General features: G+C 37.4%; 1 protein-coding gene across 1 annotated transcript in view; it reads left to right on the top strand.

Annotated features, from left to right (window-relative positions):
* The window catches only part of PTPRM (protein tyrosine phosphatase receptor type M), a 376,482-nt gene that overhangs the window by 190,748 nt on the left and 163,831 nt on the right, over positions 1 to 21,903 (top strand). The window contains exons 12-14 of the mRNA XM_035895918.1: positions 821 to 1,094; positions 2,235 to 2,271; positions 7,348 to 7,422. Coding sequence (XP_035751811.1) covers positions 821 to 1,094; positions 2,235 to 2,271; positions 7,348 to 7,422 — 386 coding nt within the window. The remainder of the gene's footprint in view (positions 1 to 820; positions 1,095 to 2,234; positions 2,272 to 7,347; positions 7,423 to 21,903) is intronic.

Here is a 21,903-nt window from a genome sequence, read left to right as displayed (position 1 = left end):
AACTGTAAGGGTATAATGATTACACTGTTTGCATATGCAGCAGAAATCACAATTTCTTTGTTCCTGCTTGAATGTCCATAGCACCTTTACAGTGGAGACGGATGGACTGTTCCCTGTAGGTCCCAGTACAGCAAAGAATGCAAGTGCAAACTGAATTGCTTTGCAGAATGCAGAAACACTTAAAAATACGGTTATATCTAAGATGTGTAAAAGTGCTTTGCTGAGCGAGAATAACTTCCATCAAAAAGTGTTTTATTCTTGCTCAGTAACAGTCAATATGCCACTGAAATTTTAAAAGACTGTAATTTGCTCTATGTGTGCTTTTATAAATAGTTATAATGTCAACAGTTAAGCAAATACTATTTGCCATCTCTTTGTAATTTATTTCTTCATTTTTATCTTACTACTCATTTTACTTCACTTAGACAAGATAAACAGGTTAGAGAATGGAATCTATAGCTTTATATTTCTGTGAACAAAATAATACTTAATTCTTTATTTCAGCACTAATCAAGCTTTTTCTGTACAAGAGTTCGAACAAGAAAGTGTTCTGTGCATTAGCTATATGAAAAGCTGTGGTGTGTATGGCTAACTTTGTTTTTGCAAGACAAAATGAATTTGTTGGAAAGCATGAATCTATTCCACAAATGTGTACGCCTGAATATCAAAATAACGTTTCCTTCCTGTGTCCTTTGCTTTTAACAGTTATTTTTTTTTTCCTTAAATACTAATATGCCATTATGGTTTCAGAATGACTTGACTGCCCGAATCTTAAAATAACCTCTGTGTTTCTCTTGTTCTTTCCTTTCTGCACTCTTAGTGTCTACCAAATAGTTGTGGAAGAAGAACGCCCACGGAGGACCAAAAAGACAACTGAAATCCTGAAGTGCTACCCAGTGCCCATTCATTTCCAGAATGCCTCGCTTTTGAATTCCCGGTACTACTTTGCTGCGGAGCTTCCAGCCAATGGATTACAAGCTGCTCAGCCTTTTACTATTGGTGATAACAAAACCTACAGTGGTTTCTGGAACACTCCTCTTCTTCCTCATAAGAGCTACAGCATCTATTTTCAAGCTGCTAGCAGAGCCAATGGGGTAAGTCTTATGACCGGTGTGGTTTTATACGGTATTTGTGTGTAAGTAGATGATTGGCAGCAACTAATGAGATGCCCAGTTTAGTTGCTAATGAGAAAATGAAGTAACCACAAAATTTAATACACTGAGCTTAAAAAATAACAGTTTTCCTAACACAATATTGCTTAATGATTAAAGGTTACAGGAAAGAGGAGGGGAAAACAGCACATTTTATCAATAGTGAGTAGGCAAAGTAGTGCATTGCCATTCTGTCTTATTATCTAAAAGCTATCCAATCAGTGCATTTGACTGGCTTTTTTCTTTCTTTTCTTTGGTTTTGTTTTTTTGCTTTGAAGAGGAGACTGTTGTGATTCCTTTTGTTAAGTTTAAGCCAAACTTGATTGTGGATTTTAGCACATCTGCCTTGGCCTGTCCAGTCCCATTACCTTAGTTTGTAATGGCTCGAACTCCCATTTTCTCATTTGGTTGCCCTGACTGAATTACAAACCAATTTTTTCCCTTCTTTCTGCAAACAGTAAAAGAAAAGTAAGTAGATGGATCTGAAATGAAAAGTCTGTAAAAAGGTCTTCACAGATCATGTTTCACTGGACTAATTCTTGCTCAATTTTTTTTTCATTTCCTGGACAGACCTACCCAGAGCCCTTCAATTCTTGATAAGCTTTGGCTGTCTGTGCTGACAGCCTGGAAATGTTTTCTGCCAGGAACCATAATGGTCCCTCTTTCACAGTGCACTGACAGTGCAGAAATGTGAAACGCCATTGATTATTTTTTTCTTTCTAAAATTGTCTAGCATGGTGCCTCAAACTATACTATCTGTAAGAAAAAGAAAAATCTCCCAAGGTCATTATATTGCCAACGTAAAAAAGCTGAACACTTGCCTGTGGTCTCGTGAATATCTTTCACATATTTTCTACATTTAGAGGAATCTTAAGTGAAATGTTTATGTACCATACCCAAGCAATGTTTGTCCATGTTACGAAAGCACGTTGGAGTTGCTTAATAAGCAGTTAAATATGTAATGAGGCACATTAAATGAGTACTACTCTGACATTTTATCAGTACTTTTAAGAATAAAATCATGGATGATTTTCTTTGCTTAGAAACACAAGATGTGACCTTTTTCCTCTTTATTTGACACAGGAAACCAAAACCGACTGCGTCAGGGTAGCCACAAAAGGTATGTTCGTATTATGTCATGTATTCTGTATTTCAGCTTGCTGACCTTTCCTTCACATAGTCTTTGCAAACTTCCAGAAGTGTTTATATTGCTAAAAGGCATCACTAAACCTATTACAGAATTTTAAATTATTCATTTGCAACTCTAGCTGAGATTTGGGATGTTTGTTTGTTTGTTTGTTTGTAATAATAAACGTATTACTCATTTTTAGTTGTCTACTTGAACACAGAATTTTAAAAATATATTCTGTGGGTTTTTATATGATCTCACAATAAATATGTTGGACTTCTCTCTATATAGTAGAGTTGTAAAATTGCCAATTGCAGAGTGCATACTAGCTGCTTATACATCCATAGTGAAAAATTACCCCTCACTTGTAAGCAATTATCTTATCTTAATTGCTTTATAAAAGAAAAGCGGAGAAATCATGTTCTTCATTTTCATGGTACAGATCAGCTGTATTTATTGGACTGTCAGCGCATGATACTACCTTCTGTGAGACAAGTTTGTATAATTGAGACAGTGCTAGCTATAGGTTTGATCCCCAAACAGGGAAAGATAAACATGCTGCTGATATATTTTCTTTAAAAGCTAGGTTCTGACTGTGATTATCTTTGTAGCCTCACCTTTTTAGTACCTCTAGCTGGTGGCAACTTCAAAGCCTGAAAAAGAAGTTATGGGATAGTATGATTATTTGGAGATTGTAATAGAGGAAAAGGAAAGAAAGTACTGCTGCGAGTAGGAACAGGTAATATCAGCTTGTGGTTTGGGCACCTGCTAGGAGTATGAAACGCTGTTCCTTGCAGGAGATCATGCATGTCTCATAGTGACTATCCCTAACGCCACTGATTGCACCACGATTTCCTTTACATGTAGACTTCACAATTCCACCACCGCCACTAAATCTAAATAAGATGGATGAGAATTTTCTTACTTAAAAGTAACAGAAATGTTAGCATACAGTTGCCTCTGTTGAAAGGCTGGATCCTTCCTAATGTGACAAATGCATTTTTATGGCTCTTTGAATTGGTTTCTGGTTTTGGTTTGGTTTTTTTTTTTTCAAACCAAAGGAAGTAGTTTTAATTCTAATTTACTAACTGACTGCTTACTAAACCACTGAAAACTTTCAAATATCAAAACTAAACCCCAACAAAATACAGAGAGATGAATTCCAGATTCAAGTGTAATCCTGTGGTGGTGTTTTCCCGTAGCTTCAGTGATACCAGGGAGTGGACTACATTACTTCAGAAATCATAATAGTTGATTAGAGGAATGGATTTTAAATTATTTGAAGATTTGTATTCCTAATCACTGATGGATGTTCAACTATTTCAATTACTTGACTGACTGAAAAATCTTACTCTTTCATTTGAGAAGCGAGGATAACTTTATGGATTAGAATAGCTCCCATAGCAACAAGCTGCCTCGAGCTAACCTGTTTGGCAATGGAGATGCGAGAAATGCAGCTTTTATTTTAAACAAATCTCCATACATTTCTGTTTTGAAAGCATGTTTCAGAATTCTTCATAATACCATTGTAAAGCCTGTAAAATATTATGAGGGGATGTTGTGAGGACTTCGGAATCAGAGGTGTCCTCAATGGCTTTTATAGTCCCTGGTGCAAAACTTTGGGGGGGGGGGCTTCTGTAAAGCACCAAGTTCCATGCTTATAAAGTGAATGTCTGTATTATATTTTTATACTATATTATTTTTTAAAAATAAATTGGAGACCATGACATATTTTAATGCGGTATTAATCATACCTGTCTGTACAGATTTTTTCCCTTTAGATCTAACAGAGATATTTGTAGGAAAAGCAGACTTCTGTGCCCTCTTTGGACTTCCCACATATGGAGTAGAAAAAATAGCAAAAATGCTTAATGTCTGTAGGTCAGAAGTCACCACACTGCAGTGGGGCAAGACAGAGAATTGTCCTCTCATGTTCACCTCCTCTTCTGTCCACACACCCCCAAACAGCTTAGTACAACATTCACATTGCCTGTACCCCAGGAAACAAAGGCTGCTCTGCCCGCTGTGCCTGATCTCTTACAGACACGCACCATTTTCCACTGAGTCTTGTGACTACAGTATAGCTGCTAGACAGCAAGCTACTTAAACTCTGTCATGTACTCAGTGTGTCCATCTCTTTATTACCGTGCTTCTTAAAAATAAGGTTGCTAATTCTCTGCAGTACAACATCTAGTTGTCATATACTAATAACATTTCTGATATGTTTGTATTCTGGGCTTCTTCGTGTAGGCCATTGGAATTAGTAGACATACTCCAGAATTTAATATGTATGTGAGAAACCATATGCTTTTAGGCCCTAATCAAATCAGCTATGTACCTAATTTTGAGCACAATGAATAATCTGACTACATTGCAACATTCTGTCTTAAAGTAGACACGTAAGTATTTCACCGGATAAAGGCCTGCTGCCATAAAGTATACCCTGTAAAACAAACATGACAGTGAAGCCAACTGTCCTCTTGTTTCTTGAAAGCTTCTGCAATTCTATTCTCATGGAATCTGAGGACTGCACCAAGTTCATCAGGCAACCCTTCCTGGGATCCAGGTCACCCAAGGCAGCCTCCAAGCTGCTTCACTGAGCCAGCTGAGCTTGGCCAAGCCACCTCATTGTCTCTATTAAGGGTATGTGGTGATCCTGTTTGAAGCCTGCCCTTGGGACCAATATGGGAGTTCAGAACCTGACATGAGTACAGCTATATAATTTGCTAGCTGTGTTTCCTTTAATTATTCCAGCTCCAGATAATCTAAAAGTCGTTGGTGCCCTTGAAACCTTAAGATGATTGAGATTTCTGTTTTATCACTGAGTTTTGCAGTGTTCATTCCATGGCCCACTGTATGCTTTTGTATTTTTTCTTAAAATAAAAACACATGAGTAAGTGTCATATTTTATACAGATACAGAGCATTCTTGCCCCAGATCCAGCAGAACCCTTGAGCAGGTACTTCACTTTTCACTCCAGTTGATGTCAACAGGAGTAATGCATGTGCTTACAGTGAAGCATGTGCTCAGCTGGCAGACACACTAAACTCTGTTGCTGAATCAGAGCCAAAGTGCACCAGACACCCTTTTGTCATATTGACAGGCTTCTTGTTAGAAAAGTACAGCCTAACTCTACTGGGTCAAATACATGTGTAGGGTCAGTAGCTGGATAATACTTTCTCATTCCATCAAGTATATTTTAAACAACCTCAATTTGTAACATTTTAATAGAAGCTCTTGTTTTATGACCCTTACATTTTTACAAATGAAACCTCTGTTAAATGCGTTCTTCTAGAGATCATATAAAAATCCTGATTGCAATGATTGTAAGTAAGTGTAATTTAGGATCAGAATATTGGGTTCTGTGGAGCTGAAAGTTCTCCTCCTGCTTCTGCTGAAGTCAGAGGGAACTTTTGCCACTGACTTTACTAGGAGAAGGATCAGGCAGCATATTCTTGTGATGTGGAGTCTTCTGATCTTTGTTTTCTGTAGAAAAAGGCTTCTAGGACCTCTGTGACTATTTGGTGTATATACAAATGTGGAGACTGCAGGGTTTCCACTCTCATTATTTTTTACAAGATAATTAAACAAACAAACAAACAAAAATCAGGAAGAGATTTTTGTACCAGTAGTAATAAAGGTTGTCGTATTTTGCTTGAAATATGGCTTTCATATACCTACTCTTTCTTCAAGCTAAATGACTGTAAAATCTCAGCAGACAAAGTTGAAAACGTTCCAAAACTCCTCCAAGTTTATTGCTATCAACTTTGTGGTGGTTTGTGATTTATATTAAGGCTATATTTCCTGATATGACTTACAATGCTGTCTGGATAGAAACATCTTGGTTATCTCCTAGGAATCCAGTTCTCAAGAGGGAGACATCATTGTTCTAATTTTGCAATATTGGAAGGCTTTCATTAATTATGAGAAAGAAAAGGATATTGTAATATTTTAAATCCAATAGCAACAGTACTCTAGCAGCTACTATCAACACTGCATTTCAGTGTTGCAGAGGGATATTTCAAAATATTATGCAGCAGCAGTTTTGAGTTTAATTGTCTGCAGATGGTAGATGATCTATTTTCCTCACTCGTTGCCACATTTCTAATAGCACCCAGGCTGTTCTATGTAAATGAGTGATCTTTCATATAATTTTGTCCTTAATTTTCCAATATTTTTTCTTTGCATCATTCTCCAGCTGCATCATGTTGGATCTGACCTTTTAATTTTTTTTATATTCCTTAATATATATGTATCATAGTGTGCTTAACCATTTAGAAGCAATCATAGAACTGCTGGCAAACAAAGAAATATGAGATTTTATTAATGTGAGCCATGGTAACAGTTATCTGTAACAGTCAGTGATTGTTATAGTTCTGACAGAAAAGTCTGAAAACTTCAGGCACACAAACAGTTCAGTTTTTTCAGCTTTTTCTTGTCTTAGTGGCAAAACATGAACTTGAAACTCGGGCCTCAAACAGTTGCATACATACCTAACTACAAGTGTGCCAACTCTCAGTGGTCATTCTCTGTATGGTTGAAGTTAAGTGTATGTATAGCGTGTGCATTTTCAGAACGAAGACCCAAGTGGGTACAGGAAAAATTAATCTTAGCTAGCTCAAAAATATTTTTGCATGAAAATTATCTTAAAAAATAATTATAGGGAAAAAGTACTATTAAGTAATAGGAAAACAAAAAGTAAAACTAGTTCAAATTACCTGGAGAAGTTAATACTAGAGTAATCTGAATAAGCAGTTAACTTTCACTTAGCCCAGTGCTGTGACTAGCAGAACCAAAGAGCCTCCAGTTTCCTCAAATGCATTATAGGTAAATAATGTGCTTTGAGTCCTCTTCCTGAATGAAAGTCACATACGAAAGCTTATTAATTTGCAGAATAACCAAACTAACAACTGAAGATGAAAAGGAACTTGTGGGAGTTTTTTGGCTTTTATTTGTAAGAAGTTCAGACAATAAACTATTGACCAAAATTCTTCTTGCTGGCCTAGCTTCAGTCTGGCTTTTTTTTCCCCTCATGCATGCTGACCTGGAAATCTTCCTTTGCCTTAGCTGCGATAATCGTGACTCAGCTTACAACACCATACATTCGCATCGCCCCTGCTGCAGGCGACGACCAACTAACAGGTCAGATGTTCAAGTATAGACAAGTCATCATGCCCATTTTGTCTCATTTTCTTTGGCTCCTTTTCCCTGATGGTTTCTTCATTCTCTGCTCATAAATCATTCTCTATGTTAAAAGTTTCTTTTTGTTTATAAATTTTTCTTCAGGTCCATTAAATTAAATCGTGTGCTTGACACCAAAACTTACACGCACATTCCTGTACATACAACTCCGCTGCATGTGCCCATTGTGTGTGTGATCTGTGGAATGTTCCTTCAAGCCTGATGTTGTAAAGAGATCTAGTCTTGCTCCATCCATAAATTAAATGACAGTTTGAATATAGATATATATCTGTGTACCTGTTTATTTTTTTCTGTGTTATTAGATTAAGACTAGAATTTCTAAATAATTTAGGCTCAAGAGTTGCATGTGCAAGTTAGGACATAGATCTTGTATTAATGGATTTTTTTTTTACTGCAGAATGTTGGGAAGATCATATTTTCTGGCAATATTTTAATATACAAAAATTAAAATAAATAAAGTTGGTTCCTTTTTAATTATGTCATACATGATTTCTAGGATTAAAACAAAATAACCTAGCATGTGACATATGAGAATGAACAAGACTATAAGGTTTTAAAATCTTGATTGTCAAAGTAAACTCAGTATGCAAGTGAGACAATTATTAGGCTGTGTGTGGCTTGAAGGCCAGTTCAGAATATACCAGAAAATCTTTATTAACTTGGGGAAATGATTCATTTTGTCAGAAAATAAACACATGCATAAAGCTTTTAAGGGATTTGGAAACGTTTTCATTTTCAAACAGAAGCAAAGAGCATTAAAAACTCTAGAATCTAAGGTGAGTTTGACAGAATATGTAACAGGGGAAGTTAGACCTAGTCCATCAGCATTTAGCATATGATAAAATCATTGCCTTTTTCAAAAATACTGGCATAGTTACTTGAGAAGCATGTAAATGTTGCTACCGGGGTGCCTAAGGGACGAGGAGGACTTCAGATGCTTAGCATGTAAATACTGCTATAGTCGGTAAGAGACGGTTAAGTGATTCAGCTTAAGATAAGAGAATTAGTGACATGTTTGCTATAGCTTTTAATTCCGGGGTATGTGTTATAATAACAAGGCTGAGTGATCCATAATGCCCAAGTTGCCATGTCAATCAAGACGTGTATTTTTGTTTTATGTAATAACAGGTGATGCCAGGAAGTACTAGCTTGCTCTTGTCAGTGCTGCTTGTCAGAAGCACTGTCCACATATATTTTTTATAGCCCATTTCATTTTTACTTGAGAATACAAACAAAGCTTTGAAGAGACAAAGAACATCTCTTCCTCCATATCCTTGAACTTTCTTCATCACAGGTTCAAATAAGCTTATGTATTTTTCCATATGGAGAATTAAATGTTTTTCTTCTCTGACTTTGTTTTTTATTTGTGTTAGCGCAAAACTGGATAGCTACAGGAAACACTGAAGATAAGCCTGTTCCACAAGAGGGAGATGGCTATAGTAGTTAACAAGGAGAGAACAGAGATATAGCTAGCATAGAACAGCCAGCAAAGTATCTATTTGGTTGCTTAGTCACTGGTGGCTCATAGCATTGGCACTCTGTGGTTGTCTGTCAGATCTGTGACTTTTATTTCCTTTAAAAAAAAAAAAATCTGTTCTACCAGAAACTATTTTTATAGTGAAAAAGAAAGTATCAAATGATATCTGCAAACAGCATTTATGGCTATCTGTGAAATGTATTAAAGAGCCTCTGAAATCCCCTCAATGTTCACAACCCCTTCTCATGCTTGAAAGACAGCGTGATCAAAAGGAAAGAAGCATCTTTCTCCTTCTCAGTTGTCACGACTGCCACAGGGAGTGAAAAAAACGCACTCAGCCCACATGGTTGGTCCCATGACAACAACAGAAATTCATGTTTTTCTACAGAGATGTACTGTGTAGGGGTCCCTAAGGTAGGCTTTTCAACTTCAGGGCAGTGCAGCAATAATGGTATCTCCAGTATCCATAAGGAACCCAAAGATTTTCTTAAAGTAGGTTTACAGGAGCTGGCCTGGACATGAGGAAGCAGGGAGTGATGCACATTCTCCCCACTCTTTTCTCCTACAAATTCCCAGACTGTGGAAAGGATCTACATGTAAAAGGACTTTTTAATGTGGAAACCATAGGACTGTTGTTACCACAAGCCCTACAGCTATAACTGTTAAATAATGTTACTTAGCATTTTCTATTCAGTGCCTTTTCTTCACTTCTTTGCTTAGCACCAAAGTAATTACATTTCAGATCAAGAAATTGCTATTGCCTTTTAGCATTTGAGGAGATATGTAAACAGCAGTGGGGAGGTCAGGGTTGGGATTTTCATTTTTTGGGAAGGTGGGAAGTTGATGCTTCTTGCATAATGAAAATTTAAAATCTTGGATGCATTCCTGAATATTGTTACAATTTTGAAAGGTCTTCCCCTTCAGAAAGATCATGATAATACAGTTCAGCTTTCAAGTCAACTCTGCTTGCAGTCATTTCCTCCACCTGCTTCAACTCATCTTGGCCCTTACTGGTGCAGTTTAGAAACAATGCATTATTAGTTCCCCTTTGTCCTTCCTTCCTTCTTCCCTTTCATATCAAAGTAAGATGACTTCCATTTATAGGATTGCCTGCTATTTGTCCTAAATATCCTGACAGCCACTCCTTGCTTCAGTACTCTTTTGCAGCCTGTAGCAAAGAACTTTTCCTTGCAGTTGTACTTAAACACCTACAATATAGTTGTCCTTTAGTAATAGTATAACATAACATGCTGTAAAGGCAACTGTGTGGTTTTGATTCTTACAAGCCAAAATAGGGAAATTAGTGTTGTTAGTGTTAGTGAATACAATATTATCACAGATTCAGTAACTTAGTAGCTAAGGAATTCAAATGTGGGGGATAGTGTTTACCTTTCAGTGTTAACCATAGAAAAAGTAACTAACTTGAAATCCACTCAGTTGACCCTATCTTACAACAGATAGGAAGAATATCGAACTACCTAACATCTGTCAGCCAGGAGAAAAGACTATGTATACATGAAGCATAATAGTCCTCATGATACTGTCTCCGTATTTTCATAAACAAATATGGTTTAACAGTATGGTTGAAATCATGTAGAAGGTTAAAAAAAACTACCACATACGTACGTGACTGTATGATCTTGACTTCAAAGTTGAATAACAAATCCATGTTTTTGAGAATGCCTGAAAGCATTTGCAGTTTGCTTCACTATTTTGTAAGAGACACTTCATGTAATAGGTTTAAATTGGCCATATTTGGTATTCACTTGGCCCTCATCTATTTTGTTCTGTCTGCATTCTGATAAAATAGCATGCTTGGAATTATGATTAGGGTGTTCATTCTTCCAGGCATTTTCTTAATTGTTGAAATATGTCTGAGCTACTTATATTTAAATTAAAGTATTTCTATTTGTGATTTAGTGGAGCAGCCACTACTTTACTGGATGTTATTAAGACTGATTTCCATAGAACGCCCTTTTTACTACCCATTGTTAATTACACATGCAGCTGGAAGGGAGAGCTCTGTATTGTACACTCTTCATAGATTAAATTCTTGGTACAAATGAGATACAACAAGACATGTCAGAAGTTTTGTAGAATAACTGATACTTAGGAATTGGGAAGAATTTTTAAAAAAGATAGTGGCAATCTTAAGGCTTGAATGATTTTTACCCTGCATACCTTAAGGTCTAGATGAGCAGCATATTTTATAACCATGTCAAAAGCAGCCATAAAAGAATCCCATTTGGTTTCTTCTCCCTTATGAAGTTAGCAGCATAAGGAAACATACAGATTTCTTCAGATGTGTATTCAATACATAGCAAGATTTATTGCTATATATATAAAACACAGTTTGTTTATTAACACAAAAAAAACAACAGTAGGAATTTGAGGAGTGTTTTCCTAGCTTGTTGTCCATTACAGTACATTTGAGGTATAGCAACACGGGCTGGACAGACATTCACGTTCATTTTTCTCCATCCTGAACCATGTAAAATTGATTTAGATGTATTCTAACATGTCGAAACTTGAAGTGCTATTTTGGGTAACGGAGAACCGATGATTTCCTAGTTGAGACTACAGTGCTGTCTGTAGTAACAAAGCTATGTGCAGATATGTCTGTCTGCAGCTTGAATACACAATTTTGGGAGTTTATTCTTCTCTTGATACTTCTGAGCAGTATTTACATGAGTGGGAGTTGTGGATAGTTATCCAGGAGAGAGCAAGCACCTATGTGGTGTAATGTCAAAGCCATATTACAATGCTGTTGCAAGGCCAAGTGACAAGGAAAGCAGGATGAGAACGGATCTGACTCTCCAACGTGAAATTCTAAGCCTGTTCTTACGTGATGGCCCCAGCGATTGTGGTACCGGTTGTTTAAGGATTCTGGTCCTCTTGCTCAGCTGGGCAGAATGCAAAGCAAGAGGAAATCTTCCTACTTTCTGCAGCACCAGCTGAATGCATTTCAATGGGCTGGAGTGTCACTTGTGATTTATTGCCCATTTTTGTTCTTTTATGTGTTATATTTGTCATTTTTGCAGTGACAGTTTCATCTATAAAACAGTATAGTTACAAGAAAATGTTAAGAGGATACAGGAGTGCCATGGGAGCTACTGTTTCCTTTTGTCCTTTTTTTTCCCCTTAGTACCTTACAGAGTCAAATGTCAGGTTTTCTGTTTTTAAGACTGTGCAGCCAAAGCATCTAGGATTTTAAACATAAGTGCATTTTCCATAGAGCACCTGAAGAAGATCTGAAGTTAGACAATTAGACAAAGAGGGCCTAAAAATAATGCTGATAACAAATCACAAATGGTGAAATAACCCATAATATAAATACATGCCCTTCCCAGCTGTAGACAATAAGAGAATCTGAGCTGATTAGAAGTCAGTTACCAGTGTGATTCTATTGGTGATATTAAGTACTCCAGTTCATGTTTTACAATAATAAGAATTCCTACAAGGTTTTCTGAAAATTAATTAGCAGCCTTAGTTTTGAATGTGTTCAAGTCATTACAGAAAAGCCAGAGGCTCTGATCAGGGGTTCAGGACCTCCTCCCATTCAGCTCCTCTTACTCTGAACAGGTTGGGTTGGGGACAGTGGGACCTTTGCAGCTCTCCTGCATAAATAGGAGATTGGGGAGGATAAACTGGAGAGGGTCATAGCAGCAGTTCTGCTCTGGCCATTGATGCCTATGGTTGGCCATGGAGGCATAGATTCATCAACTACCCTGGCACTGTATACCAGAGCCAGTCGTGTTACAGACCTGGGACAGGAACAGCGGGAGAAGATCCCGTGACCTAGAAGAAAGTGTCAATCCCTACCCTTTAGGAAGGATAAGTAGCCTAATTAGGTATGTTTTGCACTGTAGAAACTGTTTGTCTTTTTCTCCAGAGGAGTTAAAAAGTTGGTTGCCACAGAGTTAATAGTTGTTGCAGGAGTGTGCCAGTCCATAGCCAAAAGAAGAATATGATTCCAAATGTCAGTGTCAAATACCTTTTTCATGAAGACAGTGAAACAAATTTTTACTTAAGCCACTAAAGATGAGTCTGTTCATTTCATTTTAGCTTGAAAAATAATCTCTTTGCTCAGTAATATGTAATCTTAATATGAGGATATCTGTGAGGCTCTTTGAGGTTGGACTGGGGGAGAGGGCACTTTCCTTAATCTCATTACAGAGGATGGAAACATAAAACCCAGTCATGAAATAACAATATGAATGAACTGACCAGGATAAATTCTTAACAAACCGACAGAATCTCTGCCATCTCTGTGGTACCAGTCAGTATCACATCTAATCCAAAATATTTCAATATAGGCAATCTACAGAGAAGCAGAACATATAAAACAAAGCAAAAATACCAGTAGGTAATTTTTAGAGCATGGCTGTATGTTATATAGTGTGTTATTCCATTTCCGTATTAAAAAAAAAAAAAAGCCTCTGATTTTTGCATTCAAAGCAGAACATGTTTTGCATGTACCACAATGAAAAATTAAGGAGAGACAAGGGAAGAGAGAGCAACTCAGAGATATAATTAGTAACTAAAAAAACCTGTGAATTTCAATGTTTCCCATCTGTAGTTATTGACTGTATTCATAAAATGCTAAGCAATTAGAATTTTAATTTGAAAGAAAATGTGGGATCAGTTTTGGGTAAAATAACCTGTAGTTCTTAGGCACTGCAAATCTGGTGTTTGTATCACTGGCGAGTTTGACAAATGTATAATGCAGTATTACATGGATTACCTCTGTGTTGATGTAAAGGTGAATGTTAGAATGTGTTACAGTTAAATAGAGTAGTACAGCAACGAGGAGAGTAATACTGTCGACTTTAATCAAAAGCCACAGAACATAGTACCTTGGGCAAAATAATGTTTCAGCTATTCACTCAGTTTAGATTCCTTGAAATAACTGAAATCTTAATAAATATCTAAGTGCCATTTGTCCGCTTGGACTAATCACACTATGCAAGCCATGACTGTAGTTATTGATGAGTTTTTAACACCTGCTTTTCCAGACACTGTATTGAAAATGGCCTTTTCTGCAGTAATGGGAGTTTGACTGCAAGAGCCGATGATTTTAGAGCTCTGGGGAAGGTGTTCAAGTATATGTGTGCATTTTCAAGTCTTTATTTTTCCAAAACTTTGAACTTTCATTTCCTTCTCTTAATCTGATTTTCTGTAATCGACCACTAAGAAGTTTTCGTGTAAATAGAAAACTCCCATGCAAATGAAAGTTGAGTCACAGTTTTGCATAAAAGTGAGTGCTGTCTCACGTGATTTCAAGCTGACAAGAGAGGAAGTACAGTAGTTTCAGGTTCTGTTTCATCTTTTGAGTTCACATTGGAAACACAAAAGGAAACAGAGGAAAAATGATAAATTGTCATTGGTCAGAAGCAAGGAAATTATTCATGAAACCTTTTTGAAGCAAAATGGTTATATTTTGCACTTTTACGTATGCTATCGTTGAATTAGACAGCTTCTGATGATGTGTAAATGTGTCTATAATTAAAAGTGACATGGAAAGAACTGACGAGAAAAATGGCTATTTAAGGCGTTCTTAATCAAATAGGACAGATAGAGATTTTTCTGTAACCCCTAGAACCTACAGGAAATATATGAAAAATTAAATGTAAATCAGTGATAACCATTCAGAGGAGGCCTAGTCTATTTTTGTCCCTGTACTAGAATCGTGGTTCATCTAACGTTACTTCAGTTCAGACAGGTTTTTTGTTGGCAATACTGTGAATGCTTCTGAAATGTGAATGAAAGAATTGCTACTCTGTATTGGCACAAAGACAGATTTAGAATTCTGTGGAATTCTTTTTCCTTTCTTGTGCTCATTCTCCTTTCCAATTGCTCTAGCCAACCTTCCTGGCCCAAAACAGTGTTGATTCTGGAAATGCTTTAAAAAAAAGTTTTATGTCTTTTTTTTTTCCTGCTTTTTATAAATTTATCACTATTTTACTTTTACCTTTCTGCTTGCATCATTGCACATATAATTCAATTTATCTTTGAGTAGAATGATCTGTGTTATGCTTTCCTCCCAGAAAATAGGTAGGTAGTGAGTAATGATAAATAAATTTTGAGAGTGTGATTGCTTTTGAAAGATTTCTGATGAACACTTCATAAGCGATACAATTTGGAAGGAGGCTGGTCATGGAAATCACCATGAATGTCAGCCTCATCTATAAGCCAAAAAATACATGGATGTGCAGACCTACCACTGGGATTCCTATACTACCTTCTCCCCGCTCCCCTTCCTACTAATGGCAAAGTAACCAGGTCTGCACTGGCTTTCCATTTGGAACTGTTTTCATTAGTGTTCCTGTATTTAAGTCCTCAGTGGCAGCAAGATCAGAAGACAGTACCTCACTCCACTACTTCCTACCCATAGCTTCAGGTTACTCAGTTCCCATGCTGGATGTGATCCCTTGCATTCATGGATGGAAAGTAAAACAGTTGTGTTCGTCCATGCCAAGAACGTCTAGTTCTGTAGCTGAGTTTCAGCCTGAGTAGGTCAGCTCCCGAAACATTACTCTGATCTGACTTCACATCTTCCCTGCCTGGTGGAGGCCAACTGAGTACTAGCAAAACAACATTTTACCTTCCTTAAGGAGGACAGAGTCCTCTTCAGGCTTCAAATCTACACCTTTTGTGTTTGTAGAAGATAGCTGAAATAAACTTTCAGGGATATCTGATATTTCTTGACACTTTACAGTATAGTTTCAGGAGTAGATCTGGTGTTGAAAGGATGAGAGTCAACCAGAGGTCTCCTTCAGCAATAGGTGAAATTCAGATGTTCTTGGTGAGGGTGATGATAAATTGTCCACTGCTTCTAGGAGTAGCTAGAAAATGGTGCTGACTTGCTTAGAAAATTCATTAGATTTGGACAGCATCAGTCTGGACTGATGGCTTTTGTTTCCTTAGAGCTAATTTGAGAGAGTCACTCTTCTACCCTGAGTACTGTTGACTTGAGGTTATGTAGAGAACCATAAAATCAGGTGGAACAGGGCTAAAAGCTCCCCTTGTTGTACATTACACCTCTAGGACTTCTTGTTCACAGAAGTCAGATTTAGAAGATGCTGTTGCAATTCCAGTGGCTGCAAGTGGGGCCTCTTTCACACAGCATCAGCTGGTAACTAGCCTTACATTTCAAAGTACTGGGACACCTGCGGTTCCAGCCCTTGTTGGTGCCTCATTCTCAGTCCTCATCATCCTTATTCAGTATAAGACCTACATGTATAAAGCTAATTTGATTCAAGTATGTTCTCATTGCTCCTCAGTCAACCTTGATCAGAAATTTGCATCTCACCTTTGTTGTGTTTGGGTAGTCAGAGCAGTTTGGTAAAGAAGCCCAGTTTCTTCTAGTAGTCAGGAGGATTTTATCTTTTATTTCAGTGGAAGGGTCTGTCTTTGAAATATGCTGCCATGACCTTTCCCCTTGTTGACATAGAGGTCTGTGATGTGCACCATTGTGGCTGCTTCATTGGCCACACAGAGTGAGTCCTTATAAATATATAACCAGACTTTTTTCTTCATTAAATAGACTAAAGTGTGGGGGGGTACCCTTTAGGGCCATTTGAAAGCTTACAGTTCCAAAGACTTTATATTTTGTTCTTAGGAAATCATGTCTTTCCACGAAGGAGTTACACCACGTCTGTATATTCTAGACTTGTTATTCATTTCTGGTTGTGGTGTAGCTGTTGACTATGTTTTAAGCATCCCTTCATGATCTCAGTGCTATTAAAGTGCAAGGACTTACACTTTCTTTCTTACAATATGAGTGAGGGGTTCCAACTGCTTGGGTGCCCACTGGAGAGGAAAATTTTTATGAATTTTAATTATTTAAATTTCCTTGATTAAGAGAAAAGGGAAAAAGAGCCAGCAGAAAGGTTGGTGCGTTTGTTGCAGCAGAGCAAAAGAGCTGTTTATCAAGGCTTGCTTGCTTGTTCTCTTGTAAGTCCTTTTTTAAAAAAATACAGTCCCCAGAAAAACCCAGTCTAAGGAGTCTTAAAATCCTGGTAAAAAAATAGATTGTGACAAGACCAAAAGATACGTGTCAGACTGGGAACTTTATTTGTTTTAGGCATGTTTTGTAAAGAATGCTATTATTCCTGACGACCAGAAACACAGATGTTTAACAAAAAAAAGTCTTTTTGCTCACATGCACCAACATGAATCATCCACCAGTGAGAGATACAGTTCATTTGATAGTCAGTTAAATGAATCATATTCATCTGTGAAGTTGTTCTTTGCATTTCTTTTCATGCAGTTCTTTGTCGCTTATATTTACATTTTTGTAAAGAACATCACAAACACAATTAATAATTCATAATTATTGTTAGAAAGTGGAGCCTTATTTTGATAGTTCCATCTTAGCATAGATCTTTTAACAGGGCTGTTTTTTCCTGCATTTAAAAAACACCAAATAAACAATGTACCAAATCAGCATGGTCCTCTTATGGAAGTACAGAAATCTTTTTTAGGAAAGGAAGGTCTGTACGCACCAATATGTTTTGTACCAATGATCATAAATTACAGAGAAGATAGTCTCCTGCTAAAATATAAGTGTTGTTTGCCCTCTTCCCCAGACATTCAAAAAATAGATTTAGCGAGCTCTAACACGTCATAGGAGGGAAAATCAGGATACATTGATTTCAACACTTAAATGGCTTCTGCTCTCAGCAAAACAGAAAGAAAACATAATCCCGGCCCCATGGAAAAAGCACTTTATACATGAGCATTTCCAAAAGAAGCCAGGAACAGAAAGGGAAAAGTACTGTAAAAAGAGAAGTAAAGCAGACCTTACTCTGAGGCATTTACAAAACTAATATATTCAAGGCATGGAGTAGAGAGAGAAAACTGAAAAACATACTGATCAAAACCACCTTCTGTCACAAATTATACCCTGCCCAACACCACCTCGTAACTTCTACCATATGGACAAAAAAGCAGCGCAGTTTTGAAGGAGAACTAGGAACGCTGATTTGAAAGCTAACAAGGAGGAAGGGGAGGGAGAACTTTCTCCCTTAGCTGGAGTTCTACCAGGAATCGTAAAACAAAGCCTTTGTTAGCAGAGTACATGCTGGCTAGCAGATGAGGACTGAACGCCAGTCACTTACAGTATAAACAGACTAGCCAGGGTGGTAATTCATTTCATCTACAAATCTGTATGTATTTTGGGTCTTCTCCAAGACAGTCACAAATCCTGGCATCTGGAATGAACTTGAAACTCAAATAAAAAGCACATTGGACTGGCTTGTCTTTTCATAACACCAGAGTTAAAAATGAGGGTACAGTTTTCTGCAGTCATGGCGGAGATGGGGGCAGAAATGCTGAGGAAACTTCTGGAAGAAGCTGGACATTTTGCACTACTGCCCCATTCAGGTGTCTTTTGCAGTCTGTGATAGAGGATTGGAATTCCTGTTGATCATTTGACATTTATAAGAAGGAGCTACCTCTGTGGAACACCTCTTTTCATACCAGTAGCACAGGCATATTTGTGTACTTTCTTATTTTGTCACACTGCATTTTATCCCGGCCCTTTACTTTTAGCACCTCTGCTTTTCCTACCTTTATGTTTGTGAACCTTCATGTTACTTCCTTGGAACAACCCTAACCAACATCAGTCATAAAAACATTACTTTGTCCCTCAGATCACTCTTGGAAGATCTGTTTCTACTGTGTTACTAACTGGAAAAGCCAAGTGAGACCAGCTAGCTAAAAGAGCAGGAAGGATAGAAGTGTTCATGTATTTGGGTCTTGTAAATGCATTTTCTTAGGGGTATTTGCCTCCTCCTCCTACCTGCAATTGCTACACCTGCCTATTACAGCCTAGCTCAGTTAGATAGTATGCTTTTAGTGGCAAAGATTGCTTAGCTGTGTGCTTGCACTGTTCTTAGCACAGTGGGGCTCCCAATCTGATTTAGAGCTTCTAGACTCTGCTATCATACAAATAGTAGAGAGTAATAATGATAGTAGCCTTTGTAATTTGTGTTGTCCTTGGAGAGAGTGGGCAGACTCTTTAAAGCCAGGTTCTCTGATCTTTTTAGTCTTCTTACTTTGTGACAGGGACAGTAGGATCCTGGTGATGGGTGTTCCAAGGAAGCATCACACCTCTCTGCCTCCCTTCTGCCTTGTACCATTTTGCAGGATTTCTGCCACCTAATCACAGTGCAACTGTCATGCAGGGCTATAATGTTTCATTTTCCTGACTCAGTCTGTGAAATCAGTTAAAAGTAAGTTCTGACATATGATAGTTGAATCACACTGCCTGCATAAAAAAAATCATGGGCTAGTTACTAACACAACAAGTTAGTCTCAAGTTTGACTGGCAACTAGGACAACCTGGACTAACTGCATTTACTTTAAAGCCTTGTAAAGTTAGCCCTTACGTCAGTCACTGGAACACCTGTGAATGAAATACAGTTCGAAAGTCTTGCAAGTGACTTATCAAGCACGTACCTTGTGAGAGCTTAAAGCTGCAGAAAGGAAATTAAAAAAGGCAGCAGCTATGGTCAGCCTTGAGTGGGAGAAACAAAATTATACCAGTTTAGTTAATTAAAGGAAGGGATTATTTGTGGACTCAAAGAGGAGAAGAAATGGGTTTTTTACAGATTGCTTTAGACAAAACAACCTATAGCTAGTTCTTAGTACGAACAGCTTTCATCTTACTCCCTTCTTTGAAAGTATAACTAGCAGCTCCTAGACTATTGAGCCAGGGCTATTTTATTGGTCAATCTTTTGTGTACAATGGTGAGTCATGTCTAACTACATTTTTTTGGAAGGGACTAATAAACATTGAAAAGCAAGTCCAAACTTTGTTCATTTACAAGGAGAGAAGGAGATAGTTTTTGTTCAGATTGGTAGAGGTCCATTTCTTTTACTGAAGGACATTTTTTTGGTTTTCAAAAACAAGATAATGCTTGCATGTAAATTAAAAGAATGATATTTTGCTTGGTTAGTTCATTCAGCAAATAGTCTTAGCTTCCATTTCAATGAAGAAGGGTTCTGCTGAAACTTTTCTATCCATAAACTACCTACAGATTATTGTTCATGAAGTTTTGGCGTTGATCAATTACATGGCACTTGTGCCTTCTGAGTGAGAAATGAAAGGGAAATTTTCCACCCAAGGAAGTAGCAGAACTGTTTTCCAAAAAGCACAAATTATTTCTATAATACTAATACCAGACCTGTATATCACTGCTGAGAACTAGAAATTCTTCAAAGAGAGTGGAATTTTTTTACCCAGTCTTCTAACCCATGGTACAGAAATAGAAATTTCATTTCACAGTATGGCAGACACTAAATATTAGCAACTAGAATAGAATTCCATTCTCAATCTGAAGAGGAGGTAAGATGCCAAGAAGTGGCTGAGTAATCACTAAACTTCAGAAAAGAAGATTCCAATATTAAGAACAAGTTAGTGGAATAGGTCTGAGAGTCAAAAATAAGTGAAATAAAATCTTTAGGTATGTCATGGATAGTACTTAAAAATATTATCACCAGGTTTTGCAAAGTACTGAAGAAAATGGGACCCATGAGGGAAAGTCATAAATCAGGCCAACTGAGTGCTATTCTTTCTAAGTGAAGAAAAAATGAAAGCTAAAAATAATGGGCAATAAATAAGTAAAAAGGCAATTGGAATCACAGAGATTAATTAGAAAAGTAAATAACTAAGGGTGTGGAACCAAACAATGTTACTGTCTTCCACTTTATTCAATGCAGGAAACCTGTGGAAATACTTGGCTGGGTTTTGTGGCACCTTTGGGTTTATCTATAAGCGTATCTCTGTTTTTCACTTCTGGCAGGAAGCACTCTAGTTTGTTCTTAGCAGGTAAGGACTGTCCAAAGTCAGCACCTTAATCCTTTTTAAACTGGCAGGAAACGTCTCCTTGTCCTTTCATTTTCTAAGCAGCTCCCTTGAGCTGTCCTGCATTCTCTCCTCATTACTGACCTGTTATTGCCTTTCTAGAGGTGGACTGCAGTATATGTGTCAGTTTGGCCTTGATTCTTCTAACTCCCCTACCCCAGACAGTCTCAGTAAGAAAACAGAAGTGAGGTTATTGTGCAAGGTTTCAAGTTAGGCTTCTGTGTGCAAGGGTAGAATCAAAAGCTTAAAAGTAAAATGAACAAAAAAACCCCAAATAAGTCATTAAGTCCAGTGTGGTGCGGAAAATGCAGTGGGCTTAGATCAGCTGTTGGCAACAATATGCAGCCTGTCATTAAAAACAGATATTTTACTGGAGATTTAGAACTCCACTGGTCTTGTAGCTATATATTTTTAAAGGCTCTAGGGTGATCAAGGAAATTAAAAATGACTGTGTCAGACAAACTGGTTGAAACAACAGTAGTAAATAGAATGAAACGCCAGGACTCTAATGTCATGATACAATAGTGTGTAGTTAACACTATTTCTGTAAAGAAAGATTACATTTCACTCAGCTTTTTTAGTATGTGTCAGCACAGCAGAGTAAAAGAGAAACCATGACATCGGTTTTTTTAGACTTGCAGTAGTAATTTTCCAAATCTCTTGAAAACATACAAACAAAACTAAAAGCACAAATTGACATTGCAGTTTACTGAGTGGCAAAATGAATTTCAGAACTACTGCCCCTAGCTGCTTCCATCCCCTTACACACAGTTCACCTGTCTCCCCATGGTGCCCGTGCAATTGCCTGTGTGGCTATAGGTTAAAAGTCAGTTAAGAAGTAATTAGGAGGTGAGAGATAAATACTACTCTGGATCAAAATCTACCTATTGGACAGAAAGCAGAGAGAAGTAAACTGCCAGCTTTTATCTTAGCTAATGCACTTAAGGGTTTAATATTATATGCTGTCCAGTATGTTTATTGAATACATGGAAGAGTCAGCATTGAGCTCTTGAGTATGATGCTAGGTGATGTGAGTTAGCAGAATCCACACAGACTGTGAAGAATTTCAGCA

Source organism: Egretta garzetta, unplaced genomic scaffold (genome assembly GCF_000687185.1).
Source record: "Egretta garzetta isolate BGI_Z169 unplaced genomic scaffold, ASM68718v1 scaffold160, whole genome shotgun sequence".
NCBI classification, from domain to species: Eukaryota; Metazoa; Chordata; class Aves; order Pelecaniformes; family Ardeidae; genus Egretta; species Egretta garzetta.
This window is presented reverse-complemented; position numbering and strand designations above follow the sequence as displayed.